The sequence below is a fragment of the Labrus mixtus genome, chromosome 3, assembly GCF_963584025.1.
Source record: "Labrus mixtus chromosome 3, fLabMix1.1, whole genome shotgun sequence".
NCBI classification, from domain to species: Eukaryota; Metazoa; Chordata; class Actinopteri; order Labriformes; family Labridae; genus Labrus; species Labrus mixtus.
Genome location: NC_083614.1, coordinates 8,151,954 through 8,173,716, shown reverse-complemented (window position 1 = coordinate 8,173,716; position 21,763 = coordinate 8,151,954). Strand labels below are relative to the sequence as shown.

The window sequence follows — 21,763 nt, the reverse complement described above, 5'->3', positions numbered from 1 at the left end:
AGCTGTCATCATGTCATATGAGTAGCTAATCAGCTAATTAAAGTCAGGGGACCTTGATGATTACATACACTTTAAACATTTGAATGAATCTACTTTCAAGTCTTCTGTCACAATTACGTTGTTGCAGATTTATCAGATGTTAAATCATCCACATTGAGAGGAATTTGTTTAACAGTTGTAAAAAAAATAACACTCATTGTAATCCACCATGCCTTGGCTCTGACTTCTCCCATTACTTAAGTTTCCGTGCTGCCTCAGCTCCCCCATCTCCAGTGAAGCACTAGTGCGTGTGCCAGCATATGGTCACTGCCACACAAAGGAGAGCAGGAGGCCACGAGTGGAGCGCTTACACCCGTCTTTCATTACCTTTCTATCTCGCCGGCTCTGACCCCCTCCTCTCTCCCTAACAGCCATGCTGGCCAGCTGGCTGCTGCTCAGGTGTCACTTTCCTGGCTCGAGAGGAGGCATGAATTTTTGGTTATTATATGAGAGTGGAGCATTAGAAAGAGATGAAAGCCTGCTTGGATGTGAAGCGCTCCAGGGAGTTTGTTTTGTGTGCCATAACCTACTCATAGCAGCCAGGCGATGGTGCTTCACCGGGCCATCCAGGCAGCTCGAGCTGGGGATGTTGCACTCCTGAAGGAGCTTGCATCTTCCGGTTACCTCTCCCAGGCCATCACCGATGCTCAAGGTGCAGGTCCTGTGCACCACGCTGCAAGATGTGGACGCCTGGAGTGCCTGCAGTTCCTGGTGGGAGAGCTGGGTCTGGCACCTGACATCCGGGCCTCAAACAGAGCCACACCAGCACATGATGCAGCAGCTACCGGCCACATCCGGGAGCTGCAGTGGCTGGTGGATCAAGGAGGCTGCAATATAGAGGTAAGCCTTTCCAAAGAGAACAGTCTTAACACAAAAGAGGAAGGAAACATGCAACAGAGCTCAAATGCCTGAGAGTAATGCCACATGTCCAGCTCTGCAGACTCAGTTGTGCCTGAGTCTAAAATCAGGAGATGACTTCTGGTGGCTGTCTAACTGATCCCATAGTGAGGTTACATCACTGCAGTAGTAAAAGATATAGTACGCTACCTTTCCAGAAGTATTACCAGCTGATTACATCACATGGTGTTGACTTACTAAGTATCCATTATGTGGCAAGTGTAATTATGTCCATGCATGAGGGGAGCGCCAGTTGATCTCAGCTATTAGTATGGAGTCAAGTGTAGCTCACTTACTGTTTTTAGAGATCTCTAAATTATACCTACAGTAGAGCTGTTGGGATTAATCAATCAAAAGAACATATCAACCTTCTTTGATAACTCTTGAATAAAAGTTGTCTTTTTAAAAGTAGGAGAAAAGTCATTTGTTTGTCAGAGCTTGTTAAATGTGAGAATATCCTGCTTATCTTTGTCATCTATTTAATTATATCTACATATCATATTAGATGTCAATATTTATGGTTATGTATGTATTGTGTATCATATAAATTTCTACATTAAGAGTCTTAAGGTTCTTGAATGTTACTTTGGCAAAAGGCCCAGTTTGACGACATGACTTTGGCCTCTGGGACAAAAATCTATCAATGAATCACACAAATAATCAGCAGATAAATGATTGTAGAGTCGTACAGATGGTTTATAATAAGACCTACCTGATAGTCCTTCCAAGGTTTCTTAAATAATTTAGTTTTCTCTTAAATATAAGATAATCTTATTAATTTTCAAAGTGTAATTTTCAACAACAACAACAACAAAACAACACAAAACAACAACAACAAAAAACAAACAAGACAAAACAAGGAAATGATGACAGGACAGCACCTAGATCAAGACTCAGCATGGAACATTTCACAACATACAATATGTTTCAAAACTACTGTAACACGTGAAAAGAGAGATCTACAGAACAATGCCACTAGATTTTGTAAAAAAAAAAGGAGGGTAGGAACACTTTTAATAAAAAAATAAGCATGAGAAAAGAAGTAATAATTCCATTCAATCTGTTTTTCTATAAAATGAAATTCTAAGGTTGCCAAATAGATGAAATAAAAGTATTGTTTCCCTTTAGTGTGGCAGAGAGGCTGTTCTCTGTACCATTGTGTTACCATTGGAGGGTTGTCTTTAATCGTCTAGCTACAGTAGCAACAGTGATTTCATTAGGAGAGTGTACTGTGAGGGAAAACCTCACCTTTCTTAATTTGCGGTACTGATTAGTATATTTACTGCAGCCTTACCTCCTTGTCTTGGAAAGCAAAAGTTCTTAAATACAGTAAAGAAGCATTAATCGTATCAAAGTCCATTTAACTCTGAGCTTTGTGATTGTTTCCAGGATAGAGACGCTGCTGGTGCCAGAGCGCTCCACCTCGCAGCCCGGTTTGGTTGTGTGGGGGTCATTGAGTGGCTCCTTTCTGTTGGAGGAGACACAGAGGTGGAGACAAACTGTGGAGCTGTACCTGCTCATTATGCTGCAGCCTATGGGGACCTCACCTGTTTAAAACTGCTTGTTCAACAGACACCTGGGTGGGTTTGCTGTTATGTCTAACTAATCTATGAAACATGAATGATGATTTTTTTTTTGTGGTTCAGATTTCAATTTCAAAGAATTTGAATAAAGCAGTGCCACGGCATTGGCATATGGCATTAGAGCTACAATCGTACAGAGACACATATGTGACGTGTTCCCCCCTCCCATTAATACCTTCTACCTCCTAAACCTGAGACAGCAGCACTTAGTGAGTAATTACTTAATTGTCCTTCCTCTTGCTTCATCCCCCGGTTACAGGAGAAGAGTATGACTGTAATGTACATGACACATGGCAGGGTCAGACCATCACATGTGACCATCAGTGACCTGTGAATAATACATGTCTAGTAGACGCTGTCAGTCACATGTCAGCGTTGTGGTTCAAGATCAGTGAGATTATTAATGTAAATGCAGCACTGAGGTGTGTGAACCAGTCTTAAAGAAACAAAGATGTGATGCCGGTTTATAAAGTATATCCTATATAATCACACTACTACTTCCTCTATTTTTTACCTTGTTTGATGTACTTTTAGTAACAATAGAGAAGGCATACAAAATATTTTTGGTACATTAGTTTCATAATAATATGTTCAATATTTATTCTGATTATCCAAAAGTAAAAGAAACTTTTCTACTAACTTGTCAATGTACTTGTAATTTCAAAGAAAAACAAAAAAGTCCATTAAAAACAAAGAAGTTCACAAGAATAAGAAAGTGTAGTCCCTGTGTGTTAATGATACTTTTAGTATAATTTTCAGAAGGTCTTGTGAGGTTTAAATTCCCTGAGATTAACAAACAACTTCTTAATGTTGAACCATTCTACAATTCATTTAGCAGACACTTTTATCCAAAGCAACGTACATCAGAGAGGAAGAACAACACAAGCAAGGATCTAGAGAGGAGGAAACAATGTCGCTAACAAACAGCTTCAAGTCTCATCGGACACACAGGTGCTGACAGGCAGTGCACAGAGGCATAGCACCAACAACATCATCGACATCGGTTCTTGAGAGTTCTAATCAGTATCAAAACAATTCTTAATATCGTCATCAATATCATTAAGTGAGGAGGTGTTCATGACAGAGCTGGCTCTTTAGCTTTTTCCTGAAGGTGCAAAGGGACTCTGTAATACTGCTAACAGTAATTATTGTTCACAGTGTAACTGCATCCCAATTTTATTCCACCTGTGACACTGTAAGGTGCTTTTATTTGTTTTGATTTTTTGGTTGGTATTTCCATGCATATAAGTTATTTTATTACTTAACTACCATGTGTTTCCATTAATAAAAAAAACTTGCTCTAACTGTGACTTGCTGCTGATGTAGACTTTTTAAAAGCTTAGTAAATTCTTCTTGATTTACTTCTAAACAACACAAACTTGTAAAGCCTCAGTGATCACTGAAGGCTCAAAGGGTTGCATTTCAGGGATCTAAGGAAAGTTTATGTGGAGGACTTAATTTTTGTCTTACTGTTTCATTCTCCAGTCTTTTTCTGATACGTTATTAACTAATCCTGTGTGCACACTTTCCAAACATTAAACTTAGTTGTTAATATTCATTAAAAAAAACTAAGGACTGCAGAGGGAATTCAACTGTTTCCTGTCTCAATACTATGTAGTTATGTCTGCTGCTCTAAAACTCTATATAACTCTAAAGAATAATTATAATAATAGTAATAAAAAGAACACATTTGGCATTTTGAAAGAATTTAGAAACCACATTCTGTTGTACATGTAAAATGGCAAATCAATACATTCTATTCTGTTAATGTTGTGTAAGTTGAATTGTAAACTGGCCAAACCCTTGATCAAATAAGTGTGTTTTATCTGAGATATATATATATTTTTTACATCAGCTCTGCAACTCATTTTGAATTTATTTAAAGTATTTATTAGCTGACACTCTTAAATCCCCGACCTCTTGTTTATGTTTGTTGGAATTTAGGTGTGTGAACCATCAGACTGGACTTGGTGCTACCCCACTCTACCTAGCCTGCCAGGAGGGTCACCTTCATGTAGTAGAGTACCTTGTGAGTGACTGCCGGGCTGATGTTCACCTGAGGGCCCACGATGGCATGACCTGCCTGCATGCTGCTGCTCACATGGGCCACCAAGCTGTGGTGATTTGGCTGGTCAGTAGAAGCACAACAAAGGTTTCCTGAATATATTTTATTTAGTTTTTCTTCACAACTTTGATTCTTTTTCCTTAAAACCCACATAGGCGACCTCTACTGATATCAGCCTGTCCTGCCAAGACAGAGAAGGAGCAACTGCTCTGCACTTTGCTGCCAGCAGAGGGCACTATTGCATCTTGGAGACGCTGCTTCACATGGGATCAAAGGTCATCAAGGATTACTGGGGAGGGACCCCACTTCATGATGCAGCAGAGAATGGAGAGCTGGAGGTGAGATGGAACATTTTCTCTTATTTTCTTTTGTCATACTCCAAGTTTTCTCTCATTATACTCCAGTTATAAAGATATATTGTTTTCTTTTTCTTCTTCCTTCTCTTAGTGCTGTAAAATCCTGTTGGCCAATCAGGCAAACCCTTCAGAGCAGGATATTGATGGGTTAACAGCAGCACAGTTGGCAGCTTATAATGGACACCATGAATGTGCCAGATATCTCTGTATCTCTGTCATGGAGGAAAATGTAAGCTCTCTACTTTTTTTTTTCTTTACCAATTTAGGAAGTTTTTTTTATTTAGAAAGGCAACATTAAGGAGAATAAGACATTAAAATGCAAAGTACATTATTTGAATTAAACACAAGGTACCTATGCCCTCCCATTGAAAGAATAAGTGAAGACATCCCTTAAATGATGTGACTATGCAAATAGTTTAAGTCACATAACCTACCCCTGTGGCCCTAAGTTACCGCCACAATCAATTAGCACTGTCACCTTCAACAGACCCAGGCTGTGTCGATGCCAGCTAGGTAGTGACAATGCCGATGCTACCTACCCTACCACATGGCCCCGAGATTAAAGTATAAGGCCAACAACCATTGATTCCACTATTTTATCACCTTTAAACTCTTAATCAAGACAATACTCCAGCTCAGACTTAAGTCTTTTCTTCTAAAGTTGCTTTCTAACACACAAAATATTAGAAACGCCTTTTTAAGTCAACTGTAATTAGTCATGTGATCAAAACTCCCTTTGTGTCAGCACTGCCCAGCTGTTGACTCTGGCATGAAAATCAAAGCTAATTCAGGGAGTACGGTCAACAGCAAACATCTGGAAGGTCTTGGAACCTCGCTGAGTCATTTCTTAATTTGTGACATGTATTTTATGCAGGTCAGGCCTGTTGTTCTCCAGCACTGTTGTCTTCCACTCAGCCTGATTGCTTTGCTCTCAGTTTAAGAGGTCTCAGAGAGTGGAGGATGACAGCCTTTGTGTTTTAATAAGGCAGTACAGGTACTGATGCCGTGAGTGCTGGAGGAGATTTTGGTTCTCAGTTTGCTGCTGAGGACTCTCTGAGATTAGCTCTTTAGTTTTGTTCAGAGGCACGGCACTCCCTTATGTGACGTGATGAATATTTCAGTGTTTACACCTTTGTTTGTGCTGACGCTGCCTGTACAAGTCATAGGTCAATGAGGTCAAAACTAACTTGCATTTAGCACAAATGAATTGTAAGTTTGCCTTGTATATTTTGTTTACCTCAGAGGATTACATTTCATACTGACACGGACATTTGAGCTTAGTGGAGCTGATTTGAAAAAGGTCAGAGAAAACACTTCTAACTGAAAGAGCCCATGGGGACCACTCTGTCAGCGGACTTGTTTAACCTTAAAGTCCTCATGCAGCCTGTCATTTTTTCTCCCTTTTCACACTTCACTCGCCGCCTATAGCGCAGACTACACAGCGATGTACACAGAGTAACGAAAGCTGTCAGCCAATAGACGCCATAAATAAGTTAGCAGAGAAGAGCAGCACTCATACATGAAGAGGATGATCATAGGGAGCCAGCGAGGCATTGCTGCAGAGCTCTCCCTTCAGAGATAATCCTCCCCATGAACAATGGAGAGCTAATTAGCGCCAGGGCTGCTGCGACGTCCAACGCAGCCGGAGCTCGCGCCAGCTAAGGGCCTATCAGTTACCCCTCTCCAGCGGCTCAGGTGGAGGGCCAGGGGGCTGAGTACGTTATGAGATCCACAAGCTTAAGTTTCAGCGTTTTCACCATTCTGATGCCTGGAACCAGCAACTCTATCCCTCTGCGGACTTGGAGAGCAGGATGTCACTGGCTTCAAACACACGTTTGATTGTGTGTCATGTTTTTTCCAGGGACTTGGAAGTGCTATGATTGTCACCTCTGGATACTGTATGATGTGGGTATTAGACAGAATGATGTATCATCTTTCTTTTGAACATGCAATCTGAGGCTTGATGTGAACAAAGAGGTCACCTGATAGAGAACCTGAAACAGCAGTTGATTGATTCAAATCAGCATCATATTTATAGGGCAGATTATTTATTGCTTCTTAAATATATTGTGAAGTTAGACTTTAATTACATTTCTAGGGTGTTTCAGGTTCGTAAAGTGCTGGGTAGATCACAGAATTCATCGGTTCTTGAGTGTCACTCAGATCATCTCATTTCCGAGCAGTGACCTAAATGGGTCGGGATGTTGACCAAAGAGAGAGAGAGCAGTACATTTGGCCTCTCCGCATGTTTGGATCGCTCACAACGAGGTCAGACTCGCTCAGCTCTGTCAACCGCACTTCCTCATCTCGCTTCTCAGGAACAGCTGCGATCAAATAAACATTGTGTTGTGAGGTTTACTTCACTCACATTTGGGGCTTTTGCTCTCCATTCACAGAGATCAGGCCAAGGACACTTTTTTGAGAACAGTATTTTTAGATTACTTAGAGAGGGAAGACATACTGTTGTCTAATTCATTATTATGCTGTTTAGGATGTGGTCAGAGTGTCCGCTTTTGTGCATTGCTATGATAAACATGATTTAGTAGCTTTTTGCATCTGATATAAAAATATTTGACTGACAACATGAGCATCTAATGGACTTTTGATGTCCTTTGTAATGTCAGATATTAAGACCTTTTTTTGAAGCCCTCAATCCTGTTTCACTTCTGTTCTATTGATCTGTTACAGTGTTACGATGTCTGGGTTCATCGTAGAAGAAGGGGGGTCTATTTTACCATCTATAGTATATCCCAAAACATGTAGTACTCTCTCCCTAAACATATTTCACTTTAACATTGTGTAAGAGAAATCAAATTGCTGTATTGATAATTGATTAATGATTGAAAACAGCTGTCAGGAGCTTTTGTTTCTTGTTGATTTTGGCGGCTCCTGTGGACAAAAACAGTACTCCTGGTGTCATAAAGCACCTGCCCCGAAAGAACAACAGGGAGCCGCTGCCCTAAAGGCTCTCCACCCACAGGGAGAGGCATGGGGGTCAAAGCAGACCAGCAGCACAGAGTGGTTCTCGGGACGTAGAACGTCACCTCTCTGGCGAGAAAGGAGCTATATATAGTTGGGCTCAACTCAAAGCACAGCATTGGTTCTGGGACCAAACTCCTGGATAGGAGTAGTTTCTGGAGTTTCCCAGGGTAAGAGGCGCCAGGTGGGTGTGGGGATGCTCAAGAGCCCCTGACTGAGCGCTGCTGTGTTGAAGTTTTCCCCGGTGATCGGAAGTCGAGCTTTCGGACCTCGAAAGCTCATCTCTGCTTTTTGCAGATGATGTGGTTCTCTTGGCTTCCTCATGCTTGGACCTCCAGCAGGCATTGGGCTGGTCTACAGCCGAGTGCAAAGCAGCCAAGATCAGGATCAGTACCTCCAAGTCCAAGGCCATGGTTCTCTGTTGGAAAACAGTGGATTGTTCCCTCTGGATGGGGAGTGAGTTCTTGCTCCAAGTGAAGGACTTTTAGTATCTCAAGGTCTTGTTCATGAATGAGGGTAGGATGTACTGTGAGATTGGCAGGTGGATTGGCTCTGCATCTGCAGTAATGGGGGTGTTGTATGGAACCGTTCTGGTGAAGAGGTAGCTGAGCCTGAAGACAAAGCTCTTATTTACTGGATGATCTTTGAATGAACCCATAGTTTATGACCACCTATGGTAATGAGTTAAAGGTAGTGCCAAAATAATAAAATCACAGATACCCAAAGAATAAAATCACGGATTCCAGCAGCCAAAATGATTTTCATCTGGAGGGACGCTGGGCTCAGCCTAACAGATAGGTTGAGGAGCTCAGACATTTTGCTGTCAACATTGAGCCAGTTAAGGTGGTTTGGGCATGTGATTAGGATGCCTCCTGGACGCCTACCTTTTGACGTTTTCCAGGTACGTCCAACTGGGAGGAGACCCCGGGGTAGACCCAGAGTTCACTGGAGGGATTATATATCTCATCTGGCCTGGGAACGCCAAGAAAACCCCTTAGGAGGAGCTGGAAAACATTGCTTGGCAGAGGGAAGTGTGGGTTAACTTACTTCGCCTGCTACCACCGCAACCTGAATTTGGATAAGTGGAAGAAAATGGATCGATGGATGGATGACATTTTTTGTTTGAGACAGTGTAATAATTATGTCATACGATGACATCAAAGCTTTCTGAACTTTGTTTTAGTACCATTGATAAACATTCAGCCAACAGATTTGGTTAATCTGCAATAATAATTGGTAAGCTTTAGCTGTTATCATTGCCTTGTGATGTCATTTCTTGTATAATAAAAAGCCAACAGCAAGATATAGCTTGGCATGTAGCCATGTCTCCCAGTGATTTTTATTAAAGTAATGAATTGTTAAGGACACATCCAGGGGGAAGAGGAACAATACAAGACAGGTGAAAGCTCTTTCATGAATACCTACGACCTTAATGATGGTGACGTTGGTTTTTATATTATTGATGATGATGATAGTAATGACGATAATTTGTTTGATAACAATGATTTTAAGATGGTTTCTATACTGATTAGAGCTCTCAAGAACAGCCGAACATATTTAGAATTTGCTAAATAAATAGCAAATTCCTTTTTTTTTTTAAAATGAGCATTCACAATAAACGCACCACAGAAGCTATCAGCTACTCTCAGATTAAGTGGGGCCAATTTTGTGATGTAAAAAGGCTTATTTTAGATTCTTGAGAATGTGTTTCAAACACAGGTTATGTGTATGTACTTCTTCATCATTATAGCAGTATTGATTATTGTTACCACGTCACATATTTTTCTCACATTATGCAGGCGTAAATACGTCTCACTGTGAACCAGTTGGTAGTTAGAGGTCTGCATGGTAAGAATAACTTTGGCAGAAACTGACCCAAAAGCATCTGTGACAGGCATGTGGAATAACTTAACAGAAATAATTGAACCTCTTGTTAGTGGTCTGATTAACTTTATCAGATTAACAGTCAGAAACTCCTCAGAGTTATGAGTTGATTTTCTAATGAATTACCGTCCAAAACATTTGACAGCTTTTGGATTAAGGACTGTTGATGAACAGATTTTAGATTAAATTGTGAAGAATTATGGGCTGATTAAAAATAGACCCTAAATGGATTATTTTTGTTGTTGTTTTTCAATTTCAGATTGCCTTTCCAGCTAAGAAGCTGGAATGCATTTGTTTTAATGACACAGAGATTGTATTCAAATGGAAGTTAGTTCAACATTTTGGCCATAAACTCTTTAAAAAATGTGGCCACACTTTGTCACAACGCTCATTTTGTTGTTGTCAGCTTTTTCCACTGAACCGTCAAACATATCTACTGAAGCTTATGGTATCACATTGTGTTTCCACAGTCAGTACTCACTCATTTGACCCCCACCCTCACAATAGAAAACACCTGATGAATAAGCTCATTCAATTGTCCCAAGTGGAAAAATCGCCTGAACGCGCATGGATAAAATGTCTGTTTTCCAGCTGCTTTGACAAGTCTTCCGCTGATACCTCCCTTCGTGCAACAGCGTGGCCATTGGTTTGTCCATGCATTAGTGACATTACCGGCCATCCTATCCTTTCCCTTAATTATTAACAGCATTCTCCGATCAGAGTTTATTGTTTATTGCCTGGCGGCCCTTGGCCACTGGCAGGGATGCTGATGTTGGTGTCAAACAAGTGGTTGGTGATCTTAAGATAGTATCACATCCACAACACGGAGCGACCGCCCTGGATACCTGTGTGCATGAGCCGAAGCCTCTGCAGTGTCTCTGAACAGTGAAGTCCTACCAGTCAGCACTGGGAGAATAGCTTAAGGTCGAGGTTAGTACGTTTTAATGCTGGATTATTGATCATTTCCTCTATTATTTATGGTTTGTGTGCTGCGTGTGCTTGTATTTAATCCTTTTTCTGCTTGAGAACTTTGTTTTTAAGTGTTTTTTTTTATAAGTGATTGGAGGGGCTGAGTAATAATTTTGTGAAATGAAAGGAAAGCTTTGTTCTGTTAACAGGCCCTAGTTGGCAGATGTTTTGGCAGTGTTTTAGCTGTTTTCTGATCAGTTGTGGCCTCTTACGGTTAGGCATGACTAATATTCCCTGCTCATGACCTTAATATATGTTGTCATTGTTGATTTTTGCAAATTGCACATACTTTATTTCCTTTTTTAAAACCTTCTGTGTTGCTGAAAATTGTTTTTTTGCTCCAGTATGTTGTCTAAATGTTACAGTATTAGGTAGAGGAATAACACTTTTGCTTAACACTTGTTTAGCTACTGTGAATGTAAAGAGCTGTAAGTGTTGGCAAAAACATTGTGTCGGTCTGTTGTTTGCCTCTGAAGCATTTACCTCCATGCAGGAAACCTGAGAGTATTTTAACATGTGAGTGGACATGTATTTACACTATAGTGTTCTGTGTATAATGTACACCCGCTGTATACATTCCACATTGCAATTTATCACCCAGAACGTGAAGGTTTCACATGGAAACAGGTTGTTTTAATGATGGATTTCAGTGTGCAGAATTACAAGACATGTTTTTTAAATACACATGGTGTTCTGAAATACTTCAACCCTCTCATGGCTCGACCCACAGGGACCACAGATTACTGGTGCTGCATGTCCGACAATGAGAGTAGCTGTTTCTTAACTCTTGGCTCCTAATCTGTAGTGATCGGGCTCTTTGTGGTCTTTGATAGAGGGAGAGTGGATCCAGGCCAAAACAGGGCTAGGCTATCTATATTTGCGTGGCAATCGTGATGGGGTGCTGATGAAAACCAAATGCTCTCAGGCCACTGGGACTAATTAAACACACACACAAACACACACACACAAGGGCCGGTTCATGATAGCTTTTAGGACGTTGAACTGTTACAATAAGGGTCGCAAAGGAATCTGGTTCCCCCCTTTCCTCTTTTCCCAGCCCCGTTGTTTATCTATTTATGGATTGCACAACTTCGGGGAAGTTTATTCCTCCACCCGAGCAGTGTCACAGCATATTTCGTGCTGTTCCACATCAAAGTGCCGTGTGAGAGGAAATGGCAAGGACCACCTCATGGACACAAAGCACAACAGCATGCAGAAGCATATTAGTGCTGCCTTTGATGTTTTGGTTGTTAATAATGTCCTTGGAGAGCTGAATTTGATATGCATTCTGCATGGAGTGCATTAGGACAACGCAGGTTCATTAAAGGGGATGTAAATGCTTCCATACATGCTACATCCTCCCTGGAGCGGCGTGAAAGGCTGCCAATTATTCAAGGTTCTTACTATACCATGCATTTCTTTAGTTCTTATGTCTCCAGACTTTAGCTTTAAATTTTGTTGCTGTTTGCCCGAACATTAAACATTATTTTATCTATATTATCTTGCTTATTTTATCTTGCTTATTTATTCAAGTCTCTTCTTTGAGAATTAAAAGTGTATTATAAACATGATGCATATTTTTCAAAAGAAACAAAGTCCCTGTTCCTTTTGTGGATATGCTAAACCCAATATACATGACCCAAACCTACAAACTGTCGGGTAAAGGTATTTGCTAGAAATGCTAGACGTAATCAGTGTGTGTTTTTTATTCAACAATAAAATATGACAGTCCAAAAGCAGATGTCCTGCATGGGTGTGATAAAAGGTATCCCTCTGGTGCTCTTCAGTGTGGGGATCCAAACTTAATGTTGTCAAAGAGTTACAGACTCATGATGGGTCTGTAGCTGATGAAATAAATGTTTGTCATTAGTTATTCAAGTTGTTGATGACAAATAATAACTCCCTTTTTGTCATTGTGCTTGTTGTGTAATACATTTCTACTCTCACTGTACAAATAAAATCCAAACTGTTAGTTTATCGTTGTAAGGTTTTGTCCTCAAAAGCATTTTTTTTAAACTTAAAAAACACATGCACACACTTGAGTACAGAGGTCACCTGAGTCACCTGCTCAAAATCTTCTTAATCTTGTTCCACTTGAAAACAATGATTTATGTGTTTATGTGTCGGCAAACAGCTAACCAGCTAATGAGATAACCTATCTTATGATTAAGCTTTATTAATAAAAACTGACTTCACTTCAAATGTAAGGAGACAAAGCGTTCTGGTACCTGACCTTTTTTTATTTTTATTTTCATTTATGGGCTTTTGATGCCTTTATAAGACAGACAGGAAGTGGATAGAGTTGGAAATCAGGTAAAGAGAGAGAGAGAGAGAGAGAGAGAGAGAGAGAGAGAGAGAGAGGGGAATAATATGCAGGACAGGAGCCACAGTTTGGATTTAAACCCTGCCTGTGTGAACTAACCACTAGGCCACCGGTGCCCCGAACCTGACATTTTTTAAACAATAGAAGAAAATGTAAGACAAATCTATCAAGGTGTAGTTTTATACCGGACAATATTAGTTTCCATCAAGATCAACTGTTTCTCTACGTCATTGAAGGAATATTTTTACCCCCTTAAATAATCACAACTTTTTTGTCTTTGACTTCCAACCCGAAAGTATTTTATTTTATACTGTAGGAGATTTGATGAGAGAAATAAAACGTCAGTAACCCATACTCTGGTCACCTGCAGGCTGGTGTTGTTACATTTGGCCATTAGTTATTATTATCAGGGTAAATTGTCTTGAAAAGTCTTAAATCTGATTTTACTTGATTATGATTTATGTGTTTGCAGACTGCCTGTGTGGATCAAAACATTGCGTTTACTGCTCCAGCAGAGGAAGAGCTGAAGGTGAAGCAGGCTGTGTTGTTACAGAACAAGAGGGAGGACTACTACGGCTGCCTGAGCGACACATGCAGGGACGGTTACAGCTCCAACCCACCCATGGATAGTTTAAAGGTAAACACTGTGATTAGTTGTTTATCATGTTTTCCATTTGCACAATTTGCGGTTGTAACCCAAAACAACTTCGACATGTCTTTTTTTCCATTTTTTTTTTCTTCAAAATTAGCAACCTGAGAGTGAGGAGTCCCCGCAGGCCAGATACCCTCAGCCACCGACTGCACCTCCTTTATCCTCACCTGCCCAAACAGAGAAAATAAGCATCAACAGAATAGAACAGGTTCACATCGCAACATCTGGTAAAAAAAAACAAAAAAAAAACAACAACAATTTATTACCAAATACAATCCCTTCAAGAAAAGCAAAGCAACAAACTGCTCAATGCAAAACATGATTCTGATTTATCCTCCAGTTCTTAAAGGTTTCAATCAGCCCAAGGCCGCTGTGAGTAAGGTAACCATCCCAGCTGATAAGACGCCGGATGCAAATCTCCTGGCAGAGAGAAAACTTCTTGTTGACATGAAGTCCATAAATTCTTTGAAACAATCAAGCTTATCGGGAGTCTTCACCGGACAAGCAGTACGTGCAATAAGACTCCTTATTCTGTTCTTCCTTCCTTTGTGAGTGTTTCCTTTCTTTAGTTTAACTCAGTGGTGGGAAGTGTATGTTACACCTGGACCTTCAGCGCTGTCCCACTGCAATTGAATCACCCCCTAATAACCTCATTATGATGACACAGTTATAGGTTATTGTTATTACACGTGATTAGGGTTAGGGTTACGTCATTTTCATAATGAAATAAAACTAACACATGGCTAAACATCTACAAGGGCTACAAGTACACTTACTGCAGATGCTACATTTAGAAACCATCAAGGATGAAGTGCTGTCACTATTTTGCTTTATGACAGGATGCTGCATCACAAACAGGCATCACATGCAGCCAAAATATTATGTCATTACCACGGTAACAAGAATATATTCACAACAACCAATCACATTTGGTCCATGACCTCAAACAAGGTCAAACATGCCATAAAACCCAAATCACAGATTTGCCAATGAAACATCATCAACATCAGAAGCAACAACATTAACCATGAATAAAACGCATGATAGAACAGTAAAAATGTATTGTTTTTATATCTATTTATTTATCAGATTATTTGTCAGGGACAATACATTTAGACATTGTTACATCTCATTAAAGTTCAACCGATGCAATGTATATAGGACTTCTAGCCATACCTAATTTGCAGTCCTTGTCCCTGGTAAGGCTTCTAGGTAATGACACACATGATACAACAACACTGTGAAATAGACATAAAAACTGACAGTAATGCAGACATAAGATAAGCAGCGACATAGATGCATAATAAATATAATAAATAAACAAATTGTTGATAATGACTAACAATAAGAGGTAAAGGAAGTAAAGACACATAAAATAACACAAAGCTGCTTGTAAATCAAAGACAAAGTCCTTCTTTCTTTGTCTTGAAGAATTCAATCAGCTTGTTGTAAAGCTCTGTTTCCCTGCATTATGGTTCATTTGATTGTAGATCCACTGAGGTTTCTGCTAAAGTTTTCAGGAGCACCAGTGCTTGTAAGTGTCCTGTCGTGCCTTGGGTAAGCAAGTCCGATTTGCAAACCGGGCGTAGCTCCAAATGCCAAGTCGATCAGGCATTCCCAGCAACACAATTTGCAACGCTCTGAATCTGTAGTCTAGGGTATATTTCATGGCTGCTGGAGTGAAAGTGGGGCACAAAACCTTCTTCATGATGTCCAGCTTCTCTTGAAACGTCCTTCTCGAAAAAGGATTTGCCAATAAATCCGTCACTAAACCAGTTTTCTTCTCCTTCAGCCATGTGTTTTAGCTAGCTTAAAAAAAAAGTGCTTAAAAATCTAAACGTTACCAAAACAAAGTCTTAACAATCCCTTCACTTGAACTTCTCGTCCAACAATGTGTAGCTAGCTAGTTTTGAAAAACGTTAGCCTGGCTCACTGACCAATCAAGCCACACTAAATTCTGACATGCTTGGCAAGACAACGCAAGAAGGCTCTGGAATGTCAAAGAGTACACCCAACATGTCAAACTCAAAAGCTGATTGGTAGAGAATATCACAACGCACTATTGTTCCCATTTGCTTAAACTGAAGAGGGATTCACTTGAAATTCTGAAGGCAACACAGAGGCTAAATCTGATTGGATAAAAGCTGTAATTAGAATGTGCTGCACTGGAAGCAGCACATCTGAGGGAGAGAGTAGCTGTGACAATAAGATCAACCTAATGGGAACTTGACACATCATATTGTATTCATGAAAAACATCAGTTTGTGAATCTGATAGTGTAAAGGCCAGCAGAGAAGGCCTAGCTGGCCCTGATGGCCCACCAATGACTTTACTGTGTCTTTGCAGAATAAGATGGTGGTCCTGCCCACTGAGGAGGCCAACCTGTCGGACATTGACTACCTGGTGCCCACTCATGATGAGAGAGGCCGTCCTATCGCTGAGTGGAAGAGGCAGGTGATGGTGAGACAGCTGCAGGCCAGACTGCTGGACGAGGAGGATCAGAGGAGGAAGGTAATGTCTCTACAAATATCAAACAGTATATTTGATTATACATTAATCTAAATCTTACAAATCTTCAGTGATTATCGTTGTAGCTCAGGTTCATGAACAGCTTGGCCTGGGAATTACAGAAAATATACATCTGGACTACTTTATAAAAATAAATATAAATTCAGAGATAATGGAGGGTGTTTACATGATGACTTTACATTGTTACAGATTATAAATAAACACAAGGTATCTTTAATAAAGTGCGTGCTGGTTTTCAGGTGATAACAAGGTCAATTTCAGTCATTTTCTGAGATCTTGAGAAATTAACTCATTATAGCAGAAAAACCAGCGTTGCTATCCAAAAATATTGATCAAGATCTCCAGAAGACAGAAACAGATATTGCTGTTATGACAGGAACACAGAGTAAAATAAAAAAGTATGGATGTATGCTGGCTACGGGGCTTCCATAGTTATTCCTGATGATCCTGACAGCTAATGCAGGATGTGTTATCACTTTGGGTTGTCTTTCCATCCCACTTTCCCATTCTACTTAACCAATACCAAAGGATCCCCTGAAAAAAATCTATCTGATTTCCACTCGTTGTGAAGGATAAAGTCATTAGAAGTTGGCTGTCAGGTGTACAGTATGTCTTAAAAAATAACAACACAATGACATGCTAATTATGACACAATTTCTGAAAAGTGTTTAATTAGACAAAATTATGAAGTAATGACTATTTTTTCACAAAGTTCCACTTCCCTGTGACATCATAATGTCTTGGAGAAACACGCTACGCACACCCCATTCTTATGAACACAATATTTCAAAAGGCCTGAAAGAAATATCAAAATTGTTTTTCTTGTATTCAAGGGTGGACTGATAAGATTTTGGTAGTCAAAGGTCATGGTCACTGTGACTTGAGGTCTGTCCAGTTATCATGCATTGAATATTTCAGCCACTGTTGGAAGGATCTGTTTAAATTTGACTTGTTATCCACTCAAAGGAAAGGTGTGTTCATGTTAATTTGAGGAGTAGTTTCTCCTTGCTTCACCATTCGCCCGATGGCAGGTTTAAATTGTTGGGTCTGACTCTATGACACATCTTACCTTCTGACAGAAAACAAGGCATGTTTATGGTCCATTTTCTCTTCACTTTTATTCAGTAACATTTTTAATTTAGTCATTTAGATCTTTTTCTTGAAGACCTACTTGAGAAAGAAGATGAGTAAATAAAAAGATACATTGATGGACAGGAAAGTAACACTTTTGAAAATTGATGAATTGTTTGCCGTCCTTGAAAAGTGAGTTACAGCCTCTTAAATTCAAATTACTGCCTAACCAGACCACAGTGAGCAATATTTAAATTATGGTCTTATTTTGTGAATCTATTCCATCATCTTTGACTTTAAATTGCATCTAACCAAAATCTAAACACGTAACACATTTCCAGTCAAGTCATATTTCTGAGGTTTGGATCGCAGTTTTACTGTATCATTACTCTTAACTCATTACTCCTCTCATGCCACAGACATTTAAAATAAAAATAAAAATACTGTTTATATGTCAATCTGCATTTATTTGTGCCCACTCCTCGCTCACAGGAAAATGGGAACAGATATGCCAAAGTCACCTGGAGGTACTCCCAAGCCCACAATGCCATCCTGGGGCCTTCCGGTGAGCTGCTGGCCGAGGATGACCTCATCTATCTGGAGCAGCAGATTGCCAACGTCTCCATGCAGAGGAACTGTGAAGGCTACGAGCTGGAGCTGGCTCGTCTGGCCGAGGAGCTCAGACACATCCTGCCAGCACCCATAGTGAACATCACCGTCAACACACAGTTCAGAAACTTCAAAAGTCACGTTCCTCTTCCCGTGTGGTGTGGTCGAATCTCAGGCATTGTGAAGAGCATGTCTCTGCTCATGACCAACCTGACAGACCAGCCCTACTGCAAGATGCCCAACACCGACCTGATCACTGTGTTCTCTCAGACGCCAGAGAGACAGAACTCAACCAGGGGACGCAGAGAGAGGATAGAGGATGAAATCCATCAGTTCGGAGTCTCAGTAAGGACTCTGAAGTCTAATTTTGAGTCACTGAACTCCCCTTCATCAGAGCCAAAGGAGGCTGTCGTGTTGAGTCCTTCCCTGGAACTTGAGGCCACAGAGTCAGACAAACAACCCAAAGTCCTGAGTCCTGCCCAAGAAACAGATCAGAACAGTGACTCCGGCATTGATTATGATGAACATGTGGCAGATGTCCAAGAGACCACCAGTCTTAGAAAGGAGCGGATTGTTGTGCTGTTTTTAGGCCACTGGAAGAAATCTGCCTACACTGTGACACTGAAGAGCAAGGATGCAGCAGAGAGGAAGACGAGCGGTGGAAACTCTGGGACAGGCAACAAACCTGAGTCGGTTCGCCGTGGCAGCGAGGAGAGCGCCCAGTCAAAGATGATGAACAGCTCATTGGGTCATTTCTTCAAGCAGAGGAGTGCTGTCAACAAGATGCTGGGGAACTGGAGGAGCATGATCTCCAGTGTCCCGTCCAGACAGATACGCAGGTAAGGCCACAAACTCTTGTAATGGTACTTTCATTTGTCAAAAACAACCCAAAAGTATACTACGTTTTGTGATACATTGATTCTGGAAGACCCTTCATTGGTCTTAAATTCATATTTAACATGCAGCATGTTGAGGCATTGATGATTAAACCTGCTGACTGCTGCATACTGTGAGAGCTGTAATCAGTCTTCAGCAATTTGACCCGTAAAGGAAGAACATGCAACTTTTTGATCCAGTAGATGTCCCCCTTGAGCACCAGCATGAAACCAAAACAAACTGCTGTTTGGCGACACCTGCGCCATAGCAAAGCCTCCGCTCTCCCCGAGTGACACACCTACAACCCCTATCTCCTCGGTTCCATGAAGGATTTCTAAATTGGAGCACACCATAATTAAACACCATTCAGCTCAAGCGGCGGACAAAATTGTACTTGGCTCGAGCTGCAATTGCCTGTGGTCTGCATTGTTGTGTTAGCAGGCTAATGTTAGCTCACTCTGGTTAACTTAAAGCTTCACATTGCACGTTAATTGTCACAGAATAACAGTAATCTGAAAAACGCCTAGGCCTACTTGACATTCAACTGAGCAGTGAGTAGGCTATGTTATTATTATTTTCTCTAGTCCTTGACTTCAACAGCTTTTATTCAACAACACAGCCAGTGGGACGGACACTTCACACTCATTGTAAACAGTCATGACTCAGATAGGATATACTTGATTTCTGCTTTATTTATGGATACAAATTTGCACATTCTTCCTTTAAAGTACAACATTATATCGTAAACTGAGACAGAGGGAAATATGCACAGACTAATAGGGTCAATACAAAGGACACAGGCCTATACTAAAAGCCAATAGCAGGTGTGCAGGTAGCATAGTTGTTAGCGCGAGCACCTCATGTATGGAGGCTGTAGTCCTCCAAGCGTGCGACCCTGTTTCGAATCCGACCCGTGGCTCCTTCCCTGCATGTCATTCCCCACTCTCTCTTTCTCCCTCATTTCCACTGTCTATCTGTCCACTGTCCTTTCTCTAAAATAAAGGCATAAAAAGATGCACAATTAGATCTTAACAAAAGCCAAGGGAACCTAGAACAAATACGTTCTTAAGTCTCTTGGTCCTGCATGCTGGCAGGCTGTATCTGCTGCCAGATGAAAACATCTTCAACTCCGTGAACATATAATGACTGGGATCAACCAGGATTGACTTGGTCCTCTTTTAAAGACCTTAATCTGCACAGGTGTGTTAGGTGAATGCCAATGTTACACTGTGTCTGCTGGATGTGTAATTAGGCAATCACTTGGGAACAATTTTGCGAGCCTAATCAGGTTTTTAGCTGCTGAGGAGATGGTCTGCCCCAAGTGGAAAAAATGAAATCAATGCAGCTTTAAAGTCCTAAACTTAAGATTGGTTCAGTTTGATTACCTGTACGTATTTACTGAATATCCATGATACAGATTGGAAAATAAAACAGTTTTTCTTTAAATGATTTCTGTAGTATTAGAACAAAGGTGATCAATCCTTCACTCATCAGAAATGAAATCGGACAACAAAGTTAAGAAAAAGGCAACATATTACACAATACTTCAGCATGGGAATAATTCCAAAGTGTAGTGTTTATATGCTTTAGTGCAAACAAGCGTTGATAAAGCTTGAATAACCATTCATTGTTATCTGCAGACTCCACAGGCAGCAGGCCCTCTACTCCCCTGAGCAGTTCCTGCCTCGTTTGGATGGAGTCCCAGTGGAGTACGACAATCTGACCCTGGATCTCTTCATGCTGGGCTACTTTCACATCCTTGAGCTGGAGCTTCCTGTGGACGAACGCAAGATGAGGCACCTGCTGTGTTTCGAGGTGTTCGATCACGTGGGGAGCTTTCCCTGGGAGCTGGTCAGGGACTTCCACAAGGCCGTCATGCAGGACATCGAGGCCGGGAACCGTGAGTGGAATGATGGCTTTGAGGACATCAAAGTGAAGTTCTTTGGAAACACTGTGAGTCAGTCTGAAAGCAATGCAGAAGTTGTGAAACATATCCTCCCAGAGGTTAGACAGGTCCCTAAAGTCATTGTGCAGACACCCACACCCGATGAGGGGATGCTCCACAGTGGAACGGACATTTCTAGTTTTAGCAATGAGGAGATTTGTAAATACATCGACCGCAGTTTTGCTTTTTGGAAGGAAAAAGAGGCCGAGATTTTTGATTTTGATATTGAGTAGTTGCTTGTGACGTCTTTTTTTGATATTTTTTGTATGGTTTGTAGTTTGATCAAACGAGGGCCAGGTATCGCACCCTAACCCCAAACGCTGTTTGAATTATATTGTTTGTTTTTTAACTATCAAGTTCTGAAACTAACACAGAATGCTTTGCCAGGTTGTACGCCTTGTTTACTTCATTTATCAGATATTGCTTGATTTGAATTGTGATTTTCTTATTTTTATACTGTTTTATTAGAATCAGAAGTTTGCACTAAAATGCTCATTTTTAAAAGATGTTCAGAAAATTTATTGTATTATTACATTTTTACTGAATATTTTGGTACTTCTGCTCAAACTCAGTTGTCAAATTAATTTCAAACCATACTCATCAACTCCATGACAAAAAAAGAGGAGTGCCTAAGTTGTAAGTGTGTGTTTATTTCTGAGTAAACATATTCATTTTGAGATTAGGATTTTTTATTTGATAAGAAAAACAAATCATTGAAAATGTCCCTAACATGCCCATAACATGATCTGGTGAGAAATGTACTGGCATTACTATGAAATAAACGAATACACTGATGACTCTTTTCCATTATTGTGTGTATGACCTTTTTATTTTTAACTTCTTCTGCCAGCTCTCACCTTTTGAAGGCCCCCTTTTTACAATCAAATCTCAAAAACAAACCACTACACAGACAAAAAGCTTGTTGTTTATCATAGCTGAGTTACTAACTGTTGTGAGAGAAAAAAATACAATTATCTCCGTAGTTA

General features: G+C 40.5%; 1 protein-coding gene across 1 annotated transcript; it reads left to right on the top strand.

Annotated features, from left to right (window-relative positions):
- The first annotated feature begins 97 nt into the window (after positions 1-97).
- Positions 98-21,653, top strand: LOC132957355 (espin-like protein). Its single transcript, XM_061030562.1, has 11 exons — positions 98-879; positions 2,326-2,516; positions 4,464-4,650; positions 4,740-4,922; positions 5,032-5,169; positions 13,568-13,732; positions 13,845-13,974; positions 14,088-14,254; positions 16,094-16,258; positions 17,840-18,795; positions 20,473-21,653. Exons 1-11 carry the CDS (start codon positions 586-588, stop codon positions 21,008-21,010), a joined length of 3,114 nt encoding a protein of 1,037 aa, XP_060886545.1. The 5' UTR covers positions 98-585; the 3' UTR covers positions 21,011-21,653.
- Positions 21,654-21,763: the final 110 nt, after the last annotated feature.